The sequence below is a fragment of the Scyliorhinus torazame genome, chromosome 4 (genome assembly GCF_047496885.1).
Source record: "Scyliorhinus torazame isolate Kashiwa2021f chromosome 4, sScyTor2.1, whole genome shotgun sequence".
NCBI classification, from domain to species: domain Eukaryota; kingdom Metazoa; phylum Chordata; class Chondrichthyes; order Carcharhiniformes; family Scyliorhinidae; genus Scyliorhinus; species Scyliorhinus torazame.
Window position 1 is genome coordinate 360328010 of NC_092710.1, and position 26776 is coordinate 360354785.

Below are 26776 nucleotides of genomic sequence, written 5' to 3' on the forward strand. Positions count from 1 at the left end.
AGGTGGGGTTGAGGTGGAGTCGAGGTGGAGTCGAGGTGGGGTTGAGGTGGGGTTGAGGTGGGGTTGAGGTGGGGTTGAGGTGGAGTCGGTGCGGAGTCGGTGTGGAGTCGGTGTGGAGTCGGGGTGGAGTCGGGGTGGAGTCGGGGTGGAGTCGGGGTGGGGTCGAGGTGGAGACGAGGTGGAGTCGAGGTGGGGTCGAGGTGGGGTTGAGGTGGGGTCGAGGTGGAGTTGGTGAGGAGTCGAGGTGGGGTTGAGGTGGAGTCGAGGTGGAGTCGAGGTGGTGTTGGTGTGGAGTTGAGGTGGAGTCGAGGTGGAGTCGAGGTGGAGTCGGTGCGGAGTTGGTGTGGAGTTGAGGTGGAGTCGAGGTGGAGTTGAGGTGGAGTCGAGGTGGGGTTGAGTTGGAGTCGATGTGGAGTTGGTGTGGAGTCGAGGTGGAGTCGAGGTGGTGTTGGTGTGGAGTCGAGGTGGGGTTGAGGTGGAGTCGAGGTGGAGTTGAGGTGGAGTCGAGGTGGAGTCGAGGTGGAGTCGAGGTGGAGTCGAGGTGGAGTCGAGGTGGGGTTGAGGTGGAGTCGAGGTGGAGTCGGTGCGGAGTTGAGGTGGAGTCGGGGTGGGGTTGAGGTGGAGTCGATGTGGGGTTGAGGTGGAGTCGAGGTGGAGTCGGGGTGGAGTCGAGGTGGAGTCGAGGTGGGGTTGAGGTGGAGTCGAGGTGGAGTCGAGGTGGAGTCGAGGTGGAGTCGAGGTGGAGTCGAGGTGGAGTCGAGGTGGAGTCGAGGTTGGGTTGAGGTGGAGTTGGTGTGGAGTTGGTGTGGAGTCGAGGTGGAGTCGAGGTGGAGTCGGTGTGGAGTCGAGGTGGAGTCAAGTTGGAGTCGAGGTGGAGTCGAGTTGGTGTGGAGTTGAGGTGGGGTTGAGGTGGAGTCGAGGTGGGGTCGAGGTGGGGTCGAGGTGGGGTCGAGGTGGGGTCGAGGTGGAGTCGAGGTGGAGTCGAGGTGGAGTCGAGGTGGAGTCGAGGTGGAGTCGAGGTGGAGTCGAGGTGGAGTCGAGGTGGAGTCGGTGTGGAGTCGAGGTGGAGTCGAGGTGGAGTCGGTGCGGAGTTGAGGTGGAGTCGAGGTGGGGTTGAGGTGGAGTCGAGGTGGAGTCGGTGTGGAGTTGAGGTGGGGTCGAGGTGGGGTTGAGGTGGAGTCGAGGTGGAGTCGGGGTGGAGTCGGTGTGGAGTTGAGGTGGGATCGAGGTGGGATCGAGGTGGGGTTGAGGTGGGGTCGAGGTGGGGTCGAGGTGGGGTCGAGGTGGGGTTGAGGTGGGGTCGAGGTGGAGTCGAGGTGGAGTCGGTGTGGAGTTGAGGTGGAGTCGGTGTGGAGTCGAGGTGGAGTCGAGGTGGAGTCGAGGTGGAGTCGAGGTGGAGTCGAGGTGGAGTCGGGGTGGAGTCGGTGTGGAGTCGGTGCGGAGTTGAGGTGGAGTCGGTGTGGAGTCGAGGTGGAGTTGGTGTGGAGTTGAGGTGGGGTCGAGCTGGGGTTGAGGTGGGGTCGAGGTGGGGTCGAGGTGGAGTCGAGGTGCAGTCGGTGATGAGTTGAGGTGGAGTCGGTGCGGAGTCGGTGCGGAGTTGGTGTGGAGTTGAGGTGGAGTCGGAGCGGAGTTGGTGTGGAGTCGAGGTGGAGTCGGTATGGAGTCGGGGTGGAGTCGAGGTGGAGTCGGTGTGGAGTCGAGGTGGAGTCGGGGTGGGGTTGAGGTGGAGTCGGTGTGGAGTCGGTGTGGAGTCGAGGTGGAGTCGAGGTGGAGTCGGGGTGGGGTTGAGGTGGAGTCGAGGTGGAGTCGAGGTGGAGTCGGGGTGGGGTTGAGGTGGAGTCGAGGTGGGGTTGAGGTGGGGTTGAGGTGGGGTCGAGGTGGAGTCGGTGCGGAGTCGAGGTGGAGTCGGTGTGGAGTTGGTGTGGAGTCGAGGTGGATTCGGTGTGGTGTCGAGGTGGAGACGAGGTGGAGTCGGGGTGGGTTTGAGGTGGAGTCGGTGTGGAGTCGGTGTGGAGTCGAGGTGGATTCGGTGTGGTGTCGAGGTGGAGACGAGGTGGAGTCGGGGTGGGTTTGAGGTGGAGTCGGTGTGGAGTCGGTGTGGAGTCGAGGTGGATTCGGTGTGGTGTCGAGGTGGAGACGAGGTGGAGTCGGGGTGGGTTTGAGGTGGAGTCGGTGTGGAGTCGGTGTGGAGTCGAGGTGGAGTCGGTGTGGAGTCGAGGTGGAGTCGGGGTGGAGTCGGGGTGGAGTCGGGGTGGAGTCGAGGTGGAGTCGAGGTGGAGACGAGGTGGAGTCGGGGTGGGGTTGAGGTGGAGTCGGTGTGGAGTCGGTGCGGAGTTGAGGTGGAGTCGGTGTGGAGTCGAGGTGGAGTTGGTGTGGAGTTGAGGTGGGGTCGAGGTGGGGTTGAGGTGGGGTCGAGGTGGGGTCGAGGTGAAGTCGAGGTGCAGTCGGTGATGAGTTGAGGTGGAGTCGGTGCGGAGTCGGTGCGGAGTCGGTGCGGAGTCGAGGTGGAGTCGGTGTGGAGTCGGGGTGGAGTCGAGGTGGAGTCGGTGTGGAGTCGAGGTGGAGTCGGGGTGGGGTTGAGGTGGAGTCGGTGTGGAGTCGGTGTGGAGTCGAGGTGGAGTCGAGGTGGAGTCGGGGTGGGGTTGAGGTGGAGTCGAGGTGGAGTCGGGGTGGGGTTGAGGTGGAGTCGAGGTGGAGTCAAGGTGGGGTTGAGGTGGGGTTGAGGTGGGGTCGAGGTGGAGTCGGTGCGGAGTCGAGGTGGAGTCGGTGTGGAGTTGGTGTGGAGTCGGTGTGGAGTCGAGGTGGATTCGGTGTGGTGTCGAGGTGGAGACGAGGTGGAGTCGGGGTGGGGTTGAGGTGGAGTCGGTGTGGAGTCGGTGTGGAGTCGAGGTGGAGTCGGTGTGGAGTCGAGGTGGAGTCGAGGTGGAGTCGAGGTGGAGTCGGGGTGGGGTCGAGGTGGAGTCGAGGTGGAGTCGAGGTGGGGTTGAGGTGGAGTTGGTGTGGAGTCGAGGTGGAGTCGGTGTGGGGTTGAGGTGGAGTTGGTGTGGAGTCGGGGTGGAGTCGAGGTGGAGTCGGTATGGAGTCGGGGTGGAGTCGAGGTGGAGTCGGTGTGGAGTCGAGGTGGAGTCGAGGTGGAGTCGGTGTGGAGTCGAGGTGGAGTCGAGGTGGAGTCGAGGTGGAGTCGAGGTGGAGTCGAGGTGGGGTCGAGGTGGGGTCGAGGTGGGGTCGAGGTGGGGTCGAGGTGGGGTCGAGGTGGGGTCGAGGTGGAGTCGAGGTGGGGTCGAGGTGGGGTCGAGGTGGAGTCGAGGTGGAGTCGAGGTGGGGTCGAGGTGGGGTCGAGGTGGGGTCGAGGTGGAGTTGAGGTGGGGTCGAGGTGGGGTCGAGGTGGGGTCGAGGTGGGGTCGAGGTGGGGTCGAGGTGGAGTCGAGGTGGGGTCGAGGTGGAGTCGAGGTGGGGTCGAGGTGGGGTCGAGGTGGAGTCGAGGTGGGGTCGAGGTGGGGTCGAGGTGGGGTCGAGGTGGGGTCGAGGTGGGGTCGGTGTGGAGTCGGTGTGGGGTCGAGGTGGGGTCGAGGTGGGGTCGAGGTGGGGTCGAGGTGGGGTCGAGGTGGAGTCGGGGTGGGGTCGAGGTGGGGTCGAGGTGGGGTCGAGGTGGAGTCGAGGTGGGGTCGAGGTGGCGTCGAGGTGGCGTCGAGGTGGAGTCGAGGTGGAGTCGAGGTGGTGTCGAGGTGGAGTCGAGGTGGAGTCGAGGTGGAGTCGAGGTGGGGTCGAGGTGGAGTCGAGGTGGAGTCGAGGTGGAGTCGAGGTGGAGTCGAGGTGGAGTCGAGGTGGAGTCGAGGTGGGGTCGAGTTGGAGTCGAGGTGGAGTCGAGGTGGAGTCGAGGTGGGGTTGAGGTGGAGTCGAGGTGGGGTTGAGGTGGGGTTGAGGTGGGGTTGAGGTGGGGTTGAGGTGGAGTCGAGGTGGAGTCGGTGTGGAGTCGAGGTGGAGTCGGGGTGGAGTCGGGGTGGAGTCGGGGTGGAGTCGGGGTGGGGTCGAGGTGGAGTCGAGGTGGAGTCGAGGTGGGGTCGAGGTGGGGTTGAGGTGGGGTCGAGGTGGAGTTGAACAAAGAACAAAGAACAAAAAAATGTACAGCACAGGAACAGGCCCTTCGGCCCTCCAAGCCCGTGCCGACCATACTGCCCGACTAAACTACAATCTTCTACACTTCCTGGGTCCGTATCCTTCTATTCCCATCCTATTCATATATTTGTCAAGATGCCCCTTAAATGTCCCTATAGTCCCTGCTTCCACTACCTCCTCCGGCAGCGAGTTCCAGGCACCCACTACCCTCTGCGTAAAAAACTTGCCTCGTACATCTACTCTAAACTTTGCCCCTCTCACCTTAAACCTATGCCCCCTAGTAATTGACCCCTCTACCCTGGGGAAAAGCCTCTGACTATCCACTCTGTCTATGCCCCTCATAATTTTGTATACCTCTATCAGGTCGCCCCTCAACCTCCTTCGTTCCAGTGAGAACAAACCGAGTTTATTCAATCGCTCCTCATAGCTTATGCCCTCCATACCAGGCAACATTCTGGTAAATCTCTTCTGCACCCTCTCTAAAGCCTCCACATCCTTCTGGTAGTGTGGCGACCAGAATTGAACACTATACTCCAAGTGTGGCCTAACTAAGGTTCTATACAGCTGCAACATGACTTGCCAATTCTTATACTCAATGCCCCGGCCAATGAAGGCAAGCATGCCGTATGCCTTCTTGACTACCTTCTCCACCTGTGTAGCCCCTTTCAGTGATCTGTGGACCTGTACTCCTAGATCTCTTTGACTTTCAATACTCTTGAGGGGTCTACCATTCACTGTATATTCCCTACCTGCATTAGACATTCCAAAATGCATTACCTCACATTTGTCCAGGTTAAACTCCATCTGCCATCTCTCCGCCCAAGTCTCCAGACAATCTAAATCCTGCTGTATCCTCAGACAGTCCTCATCGCTATCCGCAATTCCACCAACCTTTGTGTCGTCTGCAAACTTACTAATCAGACCAGTTACATTTTCCTCCAAATCATTTATATATACTACAAAGAGCAAAGGTCCCAGCACTGATCCCTGTGGAACACCACTGGTCACAGCCCTCCAATTAGAAAAGCATCCCTCCATTGCTACCCTCTGCCTTCTATGGCCTAGCCAGTTCTGTATCCACCTTGCCAGTTCACCCCTGATCCCGTGTGACTTCACCTTTTGTACTAGTCTACCATGAGGGACCTTGTCAAAGGCCTTACTGAAGTCCATATAGACAACATCTACTGCCCTACCTGCATCAATCATCTTAGTGACCTCCTCGAAAAACTCTATCAAGTTAGTGAGACACGACCTCCCCTTCACAAAACCGTGCTGCCTCTCACTAATACGTCCATTTGCTTCCAAATGGGAGTAGATCCTGTCTCGAAGAATTCTCTCCAGTAATTTCCCTACCACTGAAGTAAGGCTCACCGGCCTGTAGTTCCCGGGATTATCCCTGCCACCCTTCTTAAACAGAGGAACAACATTGGCTATTCTCCAGTCCTCCGGGACATCCCCTGAAGACAGCGAGGATCCAAAGATTTCTGTCAAGGCCTCAGCAATTTCCTCTCCAGCCTCCTTCAGTATTCTGGGGTAGATCCCATCCGGCCCTGGGGACTTATCTACCTTAATATTTTTTAAGACACCCAACACCTCGTCTTTTTGGATCACAATGTGACCCAGGCTATCTACACCCCCTTCTCCAGACTCAACATCTACCAATTCCTTCTCTTTGGTGAATACTGATGCAAAGTATTCATTTAGTACCTCGCCCATTTCCTCTGGCTCCACACATAGATTCCCTTGCCTATCCTTCAGTGGGCCAACCCTTTCCCTGGCTACCCTCTTGCTTTTTATGTAAGTGTAAAAAGCCTTGGGATTTTCCTTAACCCTATTTGCCAATGACTTTTCGTGACCCCTTCTAGTCCTCCTGACTCCCTGCTTAAGTTCCTTCCTACTTTCCTTATATGCCACACAGGCTTCGTCTGTTCCCAGCCTTTTAGCCCTGACAAATGCCTCCTTTTTCTTTTTGACGAGGCCTACAATATCATTCGTCATCCAAGGTTCCCGAAAATTGCCGTATTTGTCTTTCTTCCTCACAGGAACATGCCTGTCCTGTATTCCTATCAACTGACACTTGAAAGCCTCCCACATGTCAGATGTTGATTTGCCCTCAAACATCCGCCCCCAATCTATGCTCTTCAGTTCCCGCCTAATATTGTTATAATTAGCCTTCCCCCAATTTAGCACATTCATCCTCGGACCACTCTTATCCTTGTCCACCAGTACTTTAAAACTTACTGAATTGTGGTCACTGTTACCGAAATGCTCCCCTACTGAAACATCTACCACCTGGCCGGGCTCATTCCCCAATACCAGGTCCAGTACCGCCTCTTCCCTAGTTGGACTGTTTACATATTGTTTTAAGAAGCCCTCCTGGATGCTCCTTACAAACTCTGCCCCGTCTAAGCCCCTGGCACTAAGTGAGTCCCAGTCAATATTGGGGAAGTTGAAGTCTCCCATCACCACAACCCTGTTGTTTTTACTCTTTTCCAAAATCTGTCTACCTATCTGCTCCTCTATCTCCCGCTGGCTGTTGGGAGGCCTGTAGTATACCCCCAACATTGTGACTGCACCCTTCTTATTCCTGATCTCTACCCATATAGCCTCACTGCCCTCTGAGGTGTCCTCTCGCTGTATAGCTGTGATACTCTCCTGAACAAGTAGCGCAACTCCGCCTCCCCTTTTACATCCCCCTCTATCCCTCCTGAAACATCTAAATCCTGGAACGTTTAGCTGCCAATCCTGCCCTTCCCTCAACCAGGTCTCTGTAATGGCAACAACATCATAGTTCCAAGTAGTAATCCAAGCTCTAAGTTCATCTGCCTTACCCGTAATGCTCCTTGCATTAAAACATATGCACTTCAGGCCACCAGACCCGCTGTGTTCAGCAACTTCTCCCCGTCTGCTCTGCCTCAGAGCCACACTGTCCATATTCCCTAGTTCTCCCTCAACGCTCTCACCTTCTGACCTATTGCTCCCGTGCCCACCCCCCTGCCATACTAGTTTAAACCCTCCCGTGTGACACTAGCAAATCTCGCGGCCAGGATATTTATGCCTCTCCGGTTTAGATGCAACCCGTCCATCTTATACAGGTCACACCTGCCCCGGAAGAGCTCCCAGTGGTCCAGATAACCGAAACCCTCCCTCCTACACCAGCTGTTTAGCCACGTGTTTGTCTGCTCTATCTTCCTATTTCTAGCCTCACTGGCACGTGGCACAGGGAGTAATCCCGAGATTACAACCCTCGAGGTCCTGTCTTTTAACTTTCTGCCTAGCTCCCTGAACTCCTGCTGCAGGACCTCATGCCCCTTCCTGCCTATGTCGTTAGTACCAATATGTACAACGACCTCTACCTGTTTGCCCTCCCCCTTCAGGATTCCCTCTACCCGTTCGGAGACATCCTGGACCCTGGCACCAGGGAGGCAACATACCATCCTGGAGTCTCTTTCACGTCCACAGAAGCGCCTATCTGTGCCCCTGACTATAGAGTCCCCTATAACTATTACTCTTCTGCGCTTTGACCCTCCCTTCTGAACATCAGAGCCAGCCGTGGTGCCACTGCTCTGGCTGCTGCTGTTTTCCCCTGATAGGCTATCCCCCCCGACAGTATCCAAAGGGGTATATCTGTTCGAGAGGGGGACAACCACAGGGGATTCCTGCACTGACTGCCTGCCCTTTCTGGTGGTCACCCATTTCTCTGCCTGCACCTTGGGTGTGACCACACTTACATAACTGCGATCTATGACGCTTTCCGCCACCTGCATGCTCCTAAGTGCATCCAATTGCTGCTCCAACCGAACCATGCGGTCTGTGAGGAGCTGCAGTTGGGTGCACTTTCTGCAGATGAAGCCATCCAGGACGCTGGAAGCCTCCCGGACCTGCCACATCTCACAGTCAGAGCACAGCACCCCTCTAACTGATATTGCGTCAATTAATTAAAATTAAAATTTGTCTTTTTTTTTTATAAATACTTTTTTTTTTTTAAATTACAAAGTTACTGTCAACTATCTGTTTCCTAGCACTAGATTTCTAATAGAAATGCGATAGCTAACTATAATATCCTCCGATCTCTGGCTTAGATATCCTCTAAATTATAATTAAGTTATTATGTTTAATTAGTTCCCAAATAGTCAAAAAAATTTAGGTTAGAATCCCAACCAGCCACTCTGGCCACAGCTTTTCTGTGATGTCACTTCAGTTTCCCCCCGACACACACAATTTGAAAAAAGGTATAAAAGTAAAAATCACTTGTTTACCTTCTGAGATGTTCTCAGGTTCTCTCGCTGACAGAGACTGCTCCTCCACCTCCAATCCTTGGCCTGCACAATGCTAATAATATATAATATAATATGGCACTTACCTTACACCAATGGGTCTTATTATTAGGTTAGAGGAGGAGGGCGGGTGGGAGACACTACACGTGTAGTGTCTCGGGTTTCCTCTCCACCAGAATTTATTGGGGGGGGGGGGGACTTGCCAGAGTTGGGGTTGAGGTGGGGTTGAGGTGGAGTCGAGGTGGAGTCGGTGTGGAGTCGAGGTGGAGTCGGGGTGGAGTCGAGGTGGAGTCGAGGTGGAGTCGAGGTGGGGTTGAGGTGGGGTTGAGGTGGAGTCGAGGTGGGGTCGAGGTGGGGTTGAGGTGGGGTTGAGGTGGAGTCGGTGCGGAGTCGAGGTGGAGTCGGTGCGGAGTCGAGGTGGAGTCGAGGTGGAGTCGGGGTGGAGTCGAGGTGGAGTCGAGGTGGGGTTGAGGTGGAGTCGGGGTGGGGTTGAGGTGGGGTTGAGGTGGAGTCGAGGTGGAGTCGAGGTGGAGTCGAGGTGGGGTTGAGGTGGGGTCGGGGTGGAGTCGGGGTGGAGTCGAGGTGGGGTCGAGGTGGGGTTGAGGTGGGGTTGAGGTGGAGTCGGGGTGGAGTCGGTGCGGAGTCGAGGTGGAGTCGGGGTGGAGTCGAGGTGGGGTTGAGGTGGAGTTGAGGTGGAGTTGAGGTGGGGTTGAGGTGGAGTCGGGGTGGAGTCGGGGTGGAGTCGGGGTGGAGTCGGGGTGGAGTCGAGGTGGGGTCGAGGTGGAGTTGAGGTGGGGTTGAGGTGGGGTCGAGGTGGGGTTGAGGTGGAGTCGGTGTGGAGTCGAGGTGGAGTCGAGGTGGAGTCGGGGTGGAGTCGAGGTGGAGTCGAGGTGGAGTCGAGGTGGAGTTGAGGTGGAGTCGTGGTGGAGTCGTGGTGGAGTCGAGGTGGAGTCGAGGTGGGGTTGAGGTGGGGTTGAGGTGGGGTTGAGGTGGAGTCGAGGTGGAGTCGTGGTGGAGTCGAGGTGGAGTCGAGGTGGGGTTGAGGTGGGGTTGAGGTGGGGTTGAGGTGGAGTCGAGGTGGAGTCGTGGTGGAGTCGAGGTGGAGTCGAGGTGGGGTTGAGGTGGGGTCGAGGTGGGGTCGAGGTGGAGTCGTGGTGGAGTCGAGGTGGAGTCGAGGTGGAGTCGAGGTGGGGTTGAGGTGGGGTTGAGGTGGAGTCGAGGTGGAGTCGAGGTGGAGTCGTGGTGGAGTCGTGGTGGAGTCGTGGTGGAGTCGTGGTGGGGTCGAGGTGGAGTCGAGGTGGGGTCGAGGTGGGGTCGAGGTGGGGTCGAGGTGGGGTCGAGGTGGAGTCGAGGTGGAGTCGAGGTGGAGTCGGTGCGGAGTCAGTGCGGAGTCGGTGCGGAGTCGGTGCGGAGTCGGTGCGGAGTCGGTGCGGAGTCGGTGCGGAGTCGGTCAATGTTGGGAGGTGGAGGGTGATGAACTGAACCAAGTCCATTTGAGGATGCGATGCCGAATATTCACACTGAGCACATTGCCAATTCCCCATAGTTCCAAAGGTCGAATCTCGCTCACACCACCGTGACCCTTCACACCGTCAACTCCAGCTCCTCAATACACTCTGACCCCGTGACCCGACACTCTGACCCCCGTGACCCGACACTCTGACCCCTGTGACCCGACTCTCTGACCCCTGTGACTGACAGTCTGACCCCTGTGACTGACAGTCTGACCCCTGTGACCCGACACTCTGACCCCTGTGACCCGGCAGCCTGACCCCTGTGACTGACAGTCTGACCCGACACTCTGACCCCTGTGACTGACAGTCTGACCCCCGTGACCCGACACTCTGACCCCTGTGACTGACAGTCTGACCCCCGTGACCCGACATTCTGACCCCTGTGACTGACAGTCTGACCCCTGTGACCCGGCAGCCTAACCCCTGTGACCCGGCAGCCTGACCCCTGTGACTGACAGTCTGACCCCTGTGACTGACACACTGACCCCTGTCACTGACAGTCTGACCCCTGTGACTGACAGTCTGACCCCTGTGACTGACAGTCTGACCCCTGTGACTGACACTCTGACCCCTGTGACTGACACTCTGACCCCTGTCACTGACAGTCTGACCCCTGTGACCCGACACTCTGAACCCTGTGACCCGGCAGCCTGACCCCTGTGACTGACAGTCTGACCCCTGTGACTGACAGTCTGACCCCTGTGACTGACACTCTGACCCCTGTCACTGACACTCTGACCCCTGTGACTGACAGTCTGACCCCTGTGACTGACAGTCTGACCCCTGTGACTGACACTCTGACCCCTGTCACTGACAGTTTGACCCCTGTGACCCGACACTCTGACCCCTGTGACCCGGCAGCCTGACCCCTGTGACTGACAGTCTGACCCCTGTGACTGACACACTGACCCCTGTGACTGACAGTCTGACCCCTGTGACTGACAGTCTGACCCCTGTGACTGACACTCTGACCCCTGTGACTGACACTCTGACCCCTGTCACTGACAGTCTGACCCCTGTGACCCGACACTCTGAACCCTGTGACCCGGCAGCCTGACCCCTGTGACTGACAGTCTGACCCCTGTGACTGACACTCTGACCCCTGTGACTGACAGTCTGACCCCTGTGACTGACACTCTGACCCCTGTCACTGACAGTCTGACCCCTGTGACTGACACTCTGACCCCTGTCACTGACACTCTGACCCCTGTGACCCGACACTCTGACCCCTGTGACCCGGCAGCCTGACCCCTCTGACTGACAGTCTGACCCCTGTGACTGACAGTCTGACCACTGTGACTGACAGTCTGACCCCTGTGACTGACACTCTGACCCCTGTCACTGACACTCTGACCCCTGTGACCCGACACTCTGACCCCTGTGACCCGGCAGCCTGACCCCTGTGACTGACAGTCTGACCCCTGTGACTGACAGTCTGACCCCTGTGACTGACACTCTGACCCCTGTGACTGACAGTCTGACCCCTGTGACTGACAGTCTGACCACTGTGACTGACACTCTGACCCCTGTGACCCGACACTCTGATCCCTGTGACTGACAGTCTGACCCCTGTGACTGACACTCTGACCCCTGTGACCCAACACTCTGACCCCTGTGACTGACAGTCTGACCCCTGTGACCCGACAGTCTGACCCCTGTGACCCAGCAGTCTGACCCCTGTGAACCCCAGTCTGTCCCCCGTGACCCGGCAGTCAGACCCCCGTGACCCGACAGTCTGACCCCTGTGACCCGGCAGTCTGACCCCTGTGACCCCCAGTCTGTCCCCGTGACCCGGCAGTCTGACCCCTGTGACCCGGCAGTCTGACCCCTGTGACCCGGCAGCCTGAACCCTGTCACTGACAGTCTGACCCCTGTGACTGACAGTCTGACCCCTGTGACTGACAGTCTGACTAGGAGTACAGGTCCACAGATCACTGAAAGGGGCTACACAGGTGGAGAAGGTAGTCAAGAAGGCATACAGCATGCTTGCCTTCATTGGCCGGGGCATTGAGTATAAGAATTGGCAAGTCATGTTGCAGCTGTATAGAACCTTAGTTAGGCCACACTTGGAGTATAGTGTTCAATTCTGGTCGCCACACTACCAGAAGGACGTGGAGGCTTTAGAGAGGGTGCAGAAGAGATTTACCAGAATGTTGCCTGGTATGGAGGGCATTAGCTATGAGGAGCGATTGAATAAACTCGGTTTGTTCTCACTGGAACGAAGGAGGTTGAGGGGCGACCTGATAGAGGTATACAAAATTATGAGGGGCATAGACAGAGTGGATAGTCAGAGGCTTTTCCCCAGGGTAGAGGGGTCAATTACTAGGGGGCATAGGTTTAAGGTGAGAGGGGCAAGGTTTAGAGTAGATGTACGAGGCAAGTTTTTTACGCAGAGGGTAGTGGGTGCCTGGAACTCACTACCGGAGGAGGTAGTGGAAGCAGGGACGATAGGGACATTTAAGGGGCATCTTGACAAATATATGAATAGGATGGGAATAGAAGGATACGGACCCAGGAAGTGTAGAAGATTGTAGTTTAGTCGGGCAGTATGGTCGGCACGGGCTTGGAGGGCCAAAGGGCCTGTTCCTGTGCTGTACATTTCTTTGTTTCTTTGTTCTTTGACCCCCGTGACCCGACACTCTGACCCCTGTGACCCGGCAGCCTGACCCCTGTGACCCGGCAGTCTGACCCCCGTGACCCGGCAGTCCGACCCCTGTGACCCGGCAGTCTGACCCCTGTGACCCGGCAGTCTGACCCCTGTGACCCGGCAGTCTGACCTCTGTGACCCGGCAGTCTGACCCCTGAGACCCGGCAGTCTGACCCCTGTGACCCGGCAGTCTGACCCCTGTGACCCGGCAGCCTGACCCCTGTGACTGACAGTCTGACCCCTGTGACTGACACTCTGACCCCTGTCACTGACAGTCTGACCCCTGTGACTGACAGTCTGACCCCTGTGACTGACAGTCTGACCCCTGTGACTGACAGTCTGACCCCTGTGACCCTACACTCTGACCCCTGTGACACGGCATCCTGACCCCTGTGACTGACAGTCTGACCCCTGTGACTGACAGTCTGACCCTTGTGACCCGACAGTCTGACACCTGTGACCCGACACTCTGACCCCTGTGACCCGGCAGTCTGACCCCCGTGACCCGGCAGTCTGACCCCCGTGACCCGGCAGTCTGACCCCCGTGACCCGGCAGTCTGACCCCCGTGACCCGGCAGTCTGACCCCCGTGACCCGGCAGTCTGACCCCCGTGACCCGGCAGTCTGACCCCTGTGACCCGGCAGTCTGACCTCTGTGACCCGGCAGTCTGACCCCTGTGACCCGGCAGTCTGACCCCTGTGACCCGGCACTGTCTGACCCCTCCATGACCCAGTCTGACCCCTCCATGCCCCACAATGTCTGACCCCTCTGTGCCCCGCTCTGTCTGACCCCTCCATGACCCAGTCTGACCCCTCCATGCCCCCCACTGTCTGACCCCTCCATGACCCAGTCTGACCCCTCCATGACCCAGTCTGACCCCTGTGACCCGGCAGTCTGACCCCTGTGACCCGGCAGTCTGACCCCTGTGACCCGGCACTGTCTGACCCCTCCATTGCCCAGTCTGACCCCTCCATGCCCCACAATGTCTGACCCCTCCTTGCCCCGCTCTGTCTGACCCCCCCATGACCCAGTCTGACTCCTCCGTGTCCCCCAATGTCTGACCCCTCCATGACCCAGTCTGACCCCTCCATGACCCAATCTGACCCCTCCATGACCCCGCACTGTCTGACCCCTCCATGACCCAGTCTGACCCCTCCATGGCCCCAACTGTCTGACCCCTCCATGACCCAGTCTGACCCCTCCATGACCCCACACTGTCTGACCCCTCCTTGCCCCGCTCTGTCTGACCCCTCCATGACCCAGTCTGACCCCTCCATGACCCCGCACTGTCTGACCCCTCCATGGCCCCCACTGTGTGACCCCCTCCATGACCCCGCACTGTCTGACCCCTCCATGGCCCCCACTGTCTGACCCTTCCATGACCCAGTCTGATCCCTCCATTCCCCCCACTGTCTGACCCCACCTTACCCCGCACTGTCTGACCCCCCCATGACCCAGTCTGACCCCTCCATGACCCAGTCTGATCCCTCCATTCCCCCCACTGTCTGACCCCTCCTTGCCCCCCGCACTGTCTGACCCCCCCATGACCCAGTCTGACCCCTCCATGGCCCCCACTGTCTGACCCCTCCTTGCCCCGCACTGTCTGACCCCCCCATGACCCAGTCTGACCCCTCCATGGCCCCCACTGTCTGACCCGTCCTTGCCCCGCACTGTCTGACCCCCCCATGACCCCCCCATGACCCAGTCTGACCCCTCCATGACCCCGCACTGTCTGACCCCTCCATGGCCCCCACTGTCTGACCCCTCCTTGCCCCCGCACTGTCTGACCCCCCCATGACCCTGTCTGACCCCTCCATGACCCAATCTGACCCCTCCTTGCCCCGCACTGTCTGACCCCTCCATGACCCAGTCTGACCCCTTCATGACCCCGCACTGTCTGACCCTTCCTTGCCCCGCACTGTCTGACCCCTCCATGACCCAGTCTGACCCCTCCATGCCCCCCGCACTGTCTGACCCCTCCATGACCCAATCTGACCCCTCCATGACCCGCACTGTCTGACCCCTCCTTGCCCCGCACTGTCTGACCCCCCCATGACCCAGTCTGACCCCTCCATGACCCAGTCTGACCCCACCATGACCCCTCACTGTCTGACCCCTCCATGACCCAATCTGACCCCTCCATGACCCGCACTGTCTGACCCCTCCTTGCCCCGCACTGTCTGACCCCCCATGACCCAGTCTGACCCCTCCATGACCCAGTCTGACCCCACCATGACCCCTCACTGTCTGACCCCTCCATGACCCAATCTGACCCCTCCATGACCCGCACTGTCTGACCCCTCCTTGCCCCGCACTGTCTGACCCCCCATGACCCAGTCTGACCCCTCCATGACCCAGTCTGACCCCACCATGACCCCTCACTGTCTGACCCCTCCATGACCCAATCTGACCCCTCCATGACCCGCACTGTCTGACCCCTCCTTGCCCCGCACTGTCTGACCCCCCATGACCCAGTCTGACCCCTCCATGACCCCGCACTGTCTGACCCTTCCTTGCCCCCCACTGTCTGACCCCTCCTTGCCCCGCACTGTCTGACCCCCCATGACCCAGTCTGACCCCTCCATGACCCCGCACTGTCTGACCCTTCCTTGCCCCGCACTGTCTGACCCCTCCATGACCCAGTCTGACCCCTCCATGCCCCCCGCACTGTCTGACCCCTCCATGACCCACTCTGACCCCTCCATGACCCGCACTGTCTGACCCCTCCTTGCCCCGCACTGTCTGACCCCCCCATGACCCAGTCTGACCCCTCCATGACCCCTCACTGTCTGAATCCCACCATGACCCAGTCTGACCCCACCATGACCCCTCACTGTCTGACCCCTCCATGACCCAATCTGACCCCTCCATGACCCGCATTGTCTGACCCCTCCTTGCCCCGCACTGTCTGACCCCCCATGACCCAGTCTGACCCCTCCATGACCCCGCACTGTCTGACCCCTCCTTGCCCCGCACTGTCTGACCCCTTCATGGCCCCCGCACTGTCTGACCCCCCCATGACCCAGTCTGACCCCTCCATGACCCCTCACTGTCTGAATCCCACCATGACCCAGTCTGACCCCTCCATGTCTGACCCCTCCATGACCCCGCACTGTCTGACCCCTCCATGACCCCTCACTGTCTGACCCCTCCATGGCCCCGCACTGTCTGACCCCCCATGACCCAGTCTGACCCCTCCATGGCCCCCACTGTCTGACCCCTCCTTGCCCCCCGCACTGTCTGACCCCTCCATGACCCCTCACTGTCTGACCCCTCCATGACCCCGCACTGTCTGACCCCTCCATGGCCCCGCACTGTCTGACCCCCCATGACCCAATCTGACCCCTCCATGACCCGCATTGTCTGACCCCTCCTTGCCCCGCACTGTCTGACCCCCCCATGACCCAGTCTGACCCCTCCATGACCCCTCACTGTCTGACCCCTCCATGACCCCGCACTGTCTGACCCCTCCATGACCCCTCACTGTCTGACCCCTCCATGGCCCCGCACTGTCTGACCCCCCATGACCCAATCTGACCCCTCCATGACCCGCATTGTCTGACCCCTCCATGACCCCGCACTGTCTGACCCCCCATGACCCAGTCTGACACCCCCATGCCCCCCGCAGTCTGACCCCTGAGCCTCCAGTTTGGTGTGACTGGGAGAGGTGTGTAGAAGGTTCTGGAAGGTTAGGAATGGCCCAGCCGGCCGAGCGAGGTGAACTGTGGGGTGCAGCAAGGGACTCACATTGAACATCCACTCGAATGGACTTGATGGCAGGTCCCCCAACCCCGTTCTCCGCTTTGCAGTAATAGCGCCCCCCCTGGACTCGGAGGATCCGCCCGATTCGCAGAGTCTGGTTCAAAACCGTCGCTTCCTGAAATCGCTCCGACGCACTGCCGGCCGTCTTGGTCCAGCGCACCTGCAGGAGGAGGCAACAGTGAGCAGCGAAACATGGCCGGGTCCGGCCCCTCACCCCCTCACCCCCCTCACCCCCCTCACCCCCCACTCCCGGCAATACCCCACCCAGTCCCACCCCACACCCCCCACTCCCGGCAATACACCACCCAGTCCCACCCCACTCTCCCCACACACCCCACACCCAGTAATACCCCACCCAGTCCCACCCCACTCTCCCCACACCCGGCAATACCACACCCAGTCCCACCCCACACCCCCCACTCCCGGCAATACACCACCCAGTCCCACCCCACTCTCCCCACACCCCCCACACCCAGTAATACCCCACCCAGTCCCACCCCACTCTCCCCACACCCGGCAATACCCCACCCAGTCCCACCCCACTCTCCCCACACCCAGTAATACCCCACCCAGTCCCACCCCACTCTCCCCTCACCCCCCACACCCCCCACACCCAGTAATACCCCACCCAGTCCCACCCCACTCTCCCCTCACCCCCCACACCCCCCACACCCAGTAATACCCCACCCAGTCCAACCCCACTCTCCCCACACCCGGCAATACCCCACCCTGTCCCACCCCACACCCCCCTCACCCCCCACACCCAGTAATACCCCACCCAGTCCCACCCCACTCTCCCCTCACCCCCCACACCCAGTAATACCCCACACAGTGCCACCCCACTCTCCCCACACCCGGCAATACCCCACCCAGTCCCACACCACTCTTCCCTCACCCCCCACACCCGGCAATACCCCACCCAGTCCCACACCACTCTTCCCTCACCCCCCACACCCAGTAATACCCCACCCAGTCCCACCCCACTCTCCCCACACCCGGCAATACCCCACCCAGTCCCACCCCACTCTCCCCACACCCAGTAATACCCCACCCAGTCCCACCCCACTCTCCCCTCACCCCCCACACCCCCCACACCCAGTAATACCCCACCCAGTCCCACCCCACTCTCCCCTCACCCCCCACACCCCCCACACCCAGTAATACCCCACCCAGTCCAACCCCACTCTCCCCACACCCGGCAATACCCCACCCTGTCCCACCCCACACCCCCCTCACCCCCCACACCCAGTAATACCCCACCCAGTCCCACCCCACTCTCCCCTCACCCCCCACACCCAGTAATACCCCACACAGTGCCACCCCACTCTCCCCACACCCGGCAATACCCCACCCAGTCCCACACCACTCTTCCCTCACCCCCCACACCCGGCAATACCCCACCCAGTCCCACACCACTCTTCCCTCACCCCCCACACCCAGTAATACCCCACCCAGTCCCACCCCACTCTCCCCACACCCAGTAATACCCCACCCAGTCCCACCCCACACCCCCTCACCCCCCACTCCCGGCAATACCCCACCCAGTCCCAGCCACTCTCCCCTCACCTCCCACACCCACTAATACCCCACCCAGTCCGACCCCACTCTCCCCACACCCAGTAATACCCCACCCAGTCCCACCCCACTCTCCCCACACCCAGTAATACCCCACCCAGTCCCACCCCACTCTCCCCACTCCCAGTGATACCCCACCCAGTCCCACCCCACTCTCCCCTCACCCCCCTCACCCCCCACTCCCGGCAATACCCCACCCAGTCCTACCCCACACCCACCACTCCCGGCAATACCCCACCCAGTCCCACCCCACTCTCCCCTCACCCCCCACACCCCCCACACCCAGTGATACCCCACCCAGTCCCACCCCACACTCCCCTCACCCCCCACACCCCCCACTCCCGGCAATACCCCACCCAGCCCAACCCCACTCGCCACACACCCGGCAATACCCCACCCAGCCCAACCCCACTCGCCCCACACCCGGCAATACCCCACCCAGCCCAACCACACTCTCCCCACACCCGGTAATACCCCACCCAGTCCGACCCCACTCTCCCCACACACATTAATACCCCACCCAGTCTAACCCCACTCTCCCCTCACCCCCCACATCCGGTAATACCTCACCCAGTCTAACCCCACTCTCCCCACTCCCGGTAATACCCCACCCAGTCTGATCCCACTCTCCCCACACCCGTTAATATCCCACCCAGTCCAACCACTCTCCCCACACCCCCCAGTCCCGGCAATACCCCACCCAGTCCCACCCCACTCTCCCCTCACCCCCCACACCCCCCACTCCCGGCAATACCCCACCCAGTCCCACCCCACTCTCCCCTCACCCACCACACCCCCCACACCCAGTAATACCCCACCCAGTCCCACCCCACTCTCCCCTCACCCCCCACACCCCCCACTCCCGGCAATACCCCACCCAGTCCCACCCCACTCTCCGCTCACCCCCCACACCCAGGAATACCCCACCCAGTCCCACCCCACTCTCCCCACTCCCGGCAATACTTTACCCAGTCCCAGCCACTCTCCCCTCACCCCCACACCCCCCACACCCAGTAATACCCCACCCAGTCCCACCCCACTCCCCCGTCACCCCCCACACCGAGTAATACCCCACCCAGTCCCACCCCTCACCCCCCTCACCCCCCACACCCAGCAATACCCCACCCAGTCCCACCCCACTCTCCCCTCACCCCCCACACCCAGGAATACCCCACCCAGTCCCAACCCACTCTCCCCACTCCCGGCAATACCCCACCCAGTCCCAGCCACTCTCCCCTCACCCCCCACACCCCCCACACCCAGTAATACCCCACCCAGTCCCACCCCACAACCCCCACTCCCGGCAATACCCCACCCAGTCCCACCGCACACCCCCCTCACCCCCCACACCCAGTAATACCCCACCCAGTCCCACCCCACACCCCCCAAACGCCCCACCCCCCCCACACCCAGTAATACCCCACCCAGTCCAACCCCACACCCCCCTCACCCCCCACACCCGGTAATACCACACCCAGTCCGATCCCACTCACCCCACACCCGGCAATACCCCACCCAGTCCAACCCCACTCTCCCCACACCCGGCAATACCCTACCCAGTCCCACCCCACTCTCCCCTCAACCCCCACACCCGGCAATACCCCACCCAGTCCCACCCCACTCTCCCCTCACCCCCCACACCCAGTAATACCCCACCCAGTCCAACCCCACTCTCCCCACTCCCGGCAATACCCCACCCAGTCCCACCCCATTCTCCCCACACCCCCCACACCCAGTAATACCCCACCCAGTCCCACCCCACTCTCCCCACACCCGGCAATACCCCACCCAGTCCCACCCCACTCTCCCCACACCCAGTAATACCCCACCCAGTCCCACCCCACTCTCCCCTCACCCCCCACACCCCCCACACCCAGTAATACCCCACCCAGTCCAACCCCACTCTCCCCACACCCGGCAATACCCCACCCGGTCCCACCCCACACCCCCCTCACGCCCCACACCCAGTAATACCCCACCCAGTCCCACCCCACTCTCCCCTCACCCCCCACACCCCCCACACCCAGTAATACCCCACCCAGTCCCACCCCACTCTCCCCACACCCAGTAATACCCCACCCAGTCCCACCCCACACCCCCCTCACCCCCCACTCCCGGCAAAACCCCACCCAGTCCCAGCCACTCTCCCCTCACCCCCCACACCCCCCACACCCACTAATACGCCACCCAGTCCCACCCCACTCTCCCCACACCCAGTAATACCCCACCCAGTCCCACCCCACTCTCCCCACACCCAGTAATACCCCACCCAGTCCCACCCCACTCTCCCCACACCCAGTGATACCCCACCCAGTCCCACCCCACTCTCCCCTCACCCCCCTCACCCCCCACTCCCGGCAATACCCCACCCAGTCCCACCCCACACCCCCCACTCCCGGCAATACCCCACCCAGTCCCACCCCACTCTCCCCTCACCCCCCACACCCCCCACACCCAGTGATACCCCACCCAGTCCCACCCCACACTCCCCTCACCCCCCACACCCCCCACTCCCGGCAATACCCCACCCAGCCCAACCCCACTCGCCACACACCCGGCAATACCCCACCCAGCCCAACCCCACTCGCCCCACGCCCGGCAATACCCCACCCAGCCCAACCCCACTCTCCCCACACCCGGTAATACCCCACCCAGTCCAACCCCACTCTCCCCACACCCGGCATTACCCCACCCAGTCCACCCCACTCTCCCCACACCCGGTAATACCCCACCCAGTCCAACCCCACTCTCCCCACACCCGGCAATACCCCACCCCGTCCGACCCCACTCTCCCCACACCCGGCAATACCCCACCCAGTCCAACCCCACTCTCCCCACACCCGGCAACACCCCACCCAGTCCGACCCCACTCTCCCCACACCCGGCAATACCCCACCCAGTCCAACCCCACTCTCCCCACACCCGGTAATACCCCACCCAGTCCCACCCCACTCACCCCACACCCGGTAATACCCCACCCAGTCCGACCCCACTCTCCCCACACCCGGTAATACCCCACCCAGTCCCACCCCACTCTCCCCACACCCGGCAATACCCCACCCAGTCCCACCCCACTCTCCCCACTCTCCCCACACCCGGTAATACCCCACCCAGTCCAACCCCACTCTCCCCACACCCGGCAATACCCCACCCAGTCCCACCCCACTCTCCCCACTCTCCCCACACCCGGTAATACCCCACCCAGTCCCACCCCACTCACCCCACACCCGGTAATACCCCACCCAGTCCGACCCCACTCTCCCCACACCCGGTAATACCCCACCCAGTCCAACCCCACTCTCCCCACACCCGGCAATACCCCACCCAGTCCAACCCCACTCTCCCCACACCCGGCAATACCACACCCAGTCCAACCCCACTCTCCCCCTCACCCCCCGCACCCTTTAATATCCCACCCAGTCTAATCCCACTCTCCCCGTCACTCCCCACACCCTTTAATATCCCACCCAGTCTTGGCCCACTCTCCCCTCACTCCCCACACCCTTTAATATCCCACCCAGTCTAATCCCACTCTCCCCTCACTCCCCGCACCCGTTAATATCCCACCCAGTCTAATCCCACTCTCCCCGTCACTCCCCACACAATTTAATATCCCACCCAGTCTAATCCCACTCTCCCCGTCACTCTCCACACAATTTAGTATCCCACCCAGTCTAATCCCACTCTCCCCTCACTCCCCGCACCCGTTAATATCCCACCCAGTCTAATCCCACTCTCCCCGTCACTTCCCGCACCCTTTAATATCCCACCCAGTCTAATCCCACTCTCGCCTCACTCCCCGCACCCTTTAATATCCCACCCAGTCTGATCCCACTCTCCCCTCACTCCCCACACCCGGAAATACCCCACCCAGTTCCACCCCACTCGCACCACACCCAGTAATACCCCACCCAGTCTGATCCCACTCTCCCCACACCCCCCACACCCGGTAATACCCCACCCAGTCTAAGCCCACTCTCCCCACACCCAGTAATACCCCACCCAGTCTGATCCCACTCTCCCCTCGCCCCCCACACCCGTTAATACCCCACCCAGTTCGACCCCACTCGCCCCACACACAGTAATACCCCACCCAGTCTGATCCCACTCTCCCCACACCCCCCACACCCGGTAATACCCCACCCAGTCTGATCCCACTCTCCCCACACCCGTTAATATCCCACCCAGTCCAACCACTCTCCCCACACCCCCCACTCCCGGCAATACCCCACCCAGTCCCACCCCACTCTCCACTCACCCCCCACACCCCCCACTCCCGGCAATACCCCACCCAGTCCCACCCCACTCTCCCCTCACCCCCCACACCCCCCACACCCAGTAATACCCCACCCAGTCCCACCCCACTCTCCCCTCACCCCCCACACCCCCCACTCCCGGCAATACCCCACCCAGTCCCACCCCACTCACCCCCCACACCCAGGAATACCCCACCCAGTCCCACCCCACTCTCCCCTCACCCCCCACACCCCCCACACCCAGTAATACCCCGCGCAGTCCCAGCCACTCTCCCCTCACCCCCCACAACCCCCACACCCAGTAATACCCCACCCAGTCCCACCCCACTCTCCCGTCACACCCCACACCGAGTAATACCCCACCCAGTCCCACCCCTCACCCCCCTCACCCCCCACACCCAGCAATACCCCACCCAGTCCCACCCCACTCTCCCCTCACCCCCCACACCCAGGAATACCCCACCCAGTCCCAACCCACTCTCCCCACTCCCGGCAATACCCCACCCAGTCCCAGCCACTCTCCCCTCACCCCCCACACCCCCCACACCCAGTAATACCCCACCCAGTCCCACCCCACAACCCCCACTCCCGGCAATACCCCACCCAGTCCCACCGCACACCCCCCTCACCCCCCACACCCAGTAATACCCCACCCAGTCCCACCCCCCCCCCCTCACCCCCCCCCCCCCACACCCAGTAATACCCCACCCAGTCCAACCCCACACCCCCCTCACCCCCCACACCCGGTAATACCACACCCAGTCCGACCCCACTCACCACACACCCGGCAATACCCCACCCAGTCCAACCCCACTCTCCCCACACCCGGCAATACCCCACCCAGTCCAACCCCACTCTCCCCACTCCCGGCAATACCCCACCCAGTTCCACCCCATTCTCCCCACACCCCCCACTCCCGGCAATACCCCACCCAGTCCCACCCCACTCTCCCCACACCCGGCAATACCCCACCCAGTCCCACCCCACTCTCCCCACACCCAGTAATACCCCACCCAGTCCCACCCCACTCTCCCCTCAACACCCACACCCGGCAATACCCCACCCAGTCCCACCCCACTCTCCCCTCACCCCCCACACTCCCCACACCCAGTAATACCCCACCCAGTCCAACCCCACTCTCCCCACACCCGGCAATACCCCACCCTGTCCCACCCCACACCCCCCTCACCCCCCACACCCAGTAATATCCCACCCAGTCCCACCCCACTCTCCCCACACCCGGCAATACCCCACCCAGTCCCACCCCACTCTCTCCTCACCCCCCACACCCCCCACACCCAGTAATACCCCACCCAGTCCCACCCCACTCTCCCCACACCCAGTAATACCCCACCCAGTCCCACCCCACACCCCCCTCACCCCCCACTCCCGGCAATACCCCACCCAGTCCCAGCCACTCTCCCCTCACCCCCCACACCCCCCACACCCAGTAATACCCCACCCAGTCCCACCCCACTCTCCCCACACCCAGTAATACCCCACCCAGTCCCACCCCACTCTCCCCACACCCAGTGATACCCCACCCAGTCCCACCCCACTCTCCCCTCACCCCCCTCACCCCCCACTCCCGGCAATACCCCACCCAGTCCCACCCCACACTCCCCTCACCCCCCACACCCCCCACTCCCGGCAATACCCCACCGAGCCCAACCCAACTCGCCCCACACCCGGCAATACCCCACCCAGCCCAACCCCACTCTCCCCACACCCGGTAATACCCCACCCAGTCCAACCCCACTCTCCCCACACCCGGCAATAACCCACCCAGTCCGACCCCAATCTCCCCTCACCCCCCACACCCGGTAATAGCCCACCCAGTCCTACCCCACTCTCCCCACACCCGGCAATACCCCACCCAGTCCACCCCACTCTCCCCACACCCGGTAATACCCCACCCAGTCCAACCCCACTCTCCCCACACCCGGCAATACCCCACCCAGTCCAACCCCACTCTCCCCACACCCGGCAATACCCCACCCAGTCCGACCCCACTCTCCCCACACCCGGCAATACCCCACCCAGTCCCACCCCACACTCCCCACTCTCCCCACACCCGGCAACACCCCACCCAGTCCGACCCCACTCTCCCCACACCCGGTAATACCCCACCCAGTCCAACCCCACTCTCCCCACACCCGGAAATACCCCACCCAGTCCCACCCCACTCTCCCCACTCTCCCCACAGCCGGTAATGCCCCACCCAGTCCAACCCCACTCTCCCCACACCCGGCAATACCCCACCCAGTCCCACCCCACTCTCCCCACACCCGGCAATACCCCACCCAGCCCAACCCCACTCTCCCCACACCCGGTAATACCCCACCCAGCCCAAATCCACTCTCCCCACACCTGGTAATACCCCACCCAGCCCAATCCCACTCTCCCCACACCCGGTAATACCCCACCCAGTCCAACCCCACTCTCCCCACACCCGGCAATACCCCACCCAGTCCAACCCCACTCTCCCCTCGCTCACCGCACCCTTTAATACGACACCCAGTCTAATCCCACTCTCCCCCTCACCCCCCGCACCCTTTAATATCCCACCCAGTCTAATCCCACTCTCCCCTCACTCCGCGCTCCCGTTAATATCCCACCCAGTCCAAACCCACTCTCCCCTCACTCCCCGCACCCTTTAATATCCCACCCAGTCTAATCCCACTCTCCCCTCACTCCCCACACCCTTTAATATCCCACCCAGTCTGATCCCACTCTCACCTCACTCCCCACACCCGGTAATATCCCACCCAGTCTAACCCCACTTTCCCCTCAACCCCCACACCCGGTAATACCTCACCCAGTTCCACCCCACTCACCCCACACCCAGTAATACCCCACCCAGTCTGATCCCACTCTCCCCACACCCCCCACACCCGGTAATACCCCACCCAGTCTGATCCCACTCTCCCCACACCCCCCCCACACCCGGTAATACCCCACCCAGTCCAATCCCACTCTCCCCACACCCGGTAATACCCCACCCAGTCTGATCCCACTCTCCCCTCACCCCCCACACCCGTTACTACCCCACCCAGTCTAACCCCACTCTCCCCACACCCGGTAATACCCTACCCAGTCTGATCCCACTCTCCCCTCGCCCCCCACACCCGTTAATACCCCACCCATTCTAATCCCACTGTCCCCTCACTCCCAGCACCCTTTAATACCCCAGCCAGTCTAACCCCACTCTCCCCTCGCCCCCCACACCCGGTAATACCCCACCCAGTCTAACCCCACTCTCCCCTCACCCCCCACATCCGGTAATACACCACCCAGTCTAACCCCACTCTCCCCTCACCCCCCACACCCGGTAATACCCTACCCAGTCTAACCCCACTCTCCCCTCACCCGCCACATCCGGTAATACCCCACCCCGTCTAACCCCACCCTCCCCACACCCGTTAATACCCCACCCAGTCTAACCCCACTCTCCCCACACCCGGTAATACCCCACCCAGTCCAACCCCACTCTCCCCACACCCGTTAATACCCCACCCAGTCTAACCCCACTCTCCCCACACCCGGTAATACCCCACCCAGTCCAACCCCACTCTCCCCACACCCGGCAACACCCCACCCAGTCCAACCCCACTCTCCCCACACCCGGCAATACCCCACCCAGTCCGACCCCACTCTCCCCACACCCGGCAACACCCCACCCAGTCCAACCCCACTCTCCCCACACCCGGCAATACCCCATCCAGTCCCACCCCACTCACCCCACACCCGGTAATACCCCACCCAGTCCGCCCCCACTCTCCCCACACCCGGTAATACCCCACCCAGTCGAACCCCACTCTCCCCACTCTCCCCACACCCGGTAATACCCCACCCAGTCCAACCTCACTCTCCCCACACCCGGCAATACCACACCCAGTCCAACCCCACTCTCCCCACACCCGGCAACACCCCACCCAGTCCAACCCCACTCTCCCCACACCCGGCAATACCCCACCCAGTACAACCCCACTCTCCCCACACCCGGCAATACCCCACCCAGTCCCACCCCACTCTCCCCACACCCGGCAATACCCCACCCAGTCCAACCCCACTCTCCCCTCGCTCACCGCACCCTTTAATATCCCACCCAGTCTAATCCCACTCTCCCCCTCACCCCCCGCACCCTTTAATATCCCACCCAGTCTAATCCCACTCTCCCCTCACTCCCCACACCCTTTAATATCCCACCCAGTCTAATCCCACTCTCCCCTCACTCCCCGCACCCGTTAATATCCCACCCAGTCTAATCCCACTCTCCCCGTCACTACCCGCACCCTTTAATATCCCACCCAGTCTTGTCCCACTCTCCCCTCACTCCCCACACCCTTTAATATCCCACCCAGTCTAATCCCACTCTCCCCCTCACTCCCCACACCCTTTAATATCCCACCCAGTCTAATCCCACTCTCCCCTCACTCCCCACACCCTTTAATATCCCACCCAGTCTAATCCCACTCTCCCCTCACTCCCCGCACCCGTTAATATCCCACTCAGTCTTGTCCCACTCTCCCCTCACTCCCCGCACCCGTTAATATCCCACCCAGTCTAATCCCACTCTCCCCGTCACTACCCGCACCCTTTAATATCCCACCCAGTCTTGTCCCACTC

The 26776-nt window shown here is 61.2% G+C and overlaps 1 protein-coding gene across 1 annotated transcript in view; it reads right to left on the minus strand.

Moving 5' to 3' along the window:
* LOC140411521 (MAM domain-containing glycosylphosphatidylinositol anchor protein 1-like) overlaps positions 1-16485 on the minus strand; it is a gene marked incomplete at its 5' end in the record, with an annotated part of 470308 nt that extends 453823 nt beyond the window's left edge. Inside the window, one exon of the mRNA XM_072500607.1 lies at positions 16302-16485. Within this exon, the coding sequence (XP_072356708.1) occupies positions 16302-16485 (184 nt within the window). The remainder of the gene's footprint in view (positions 1-16301) is intronic.
* Positions 16486-26776: the final 10291 nt, after the last annotated feature.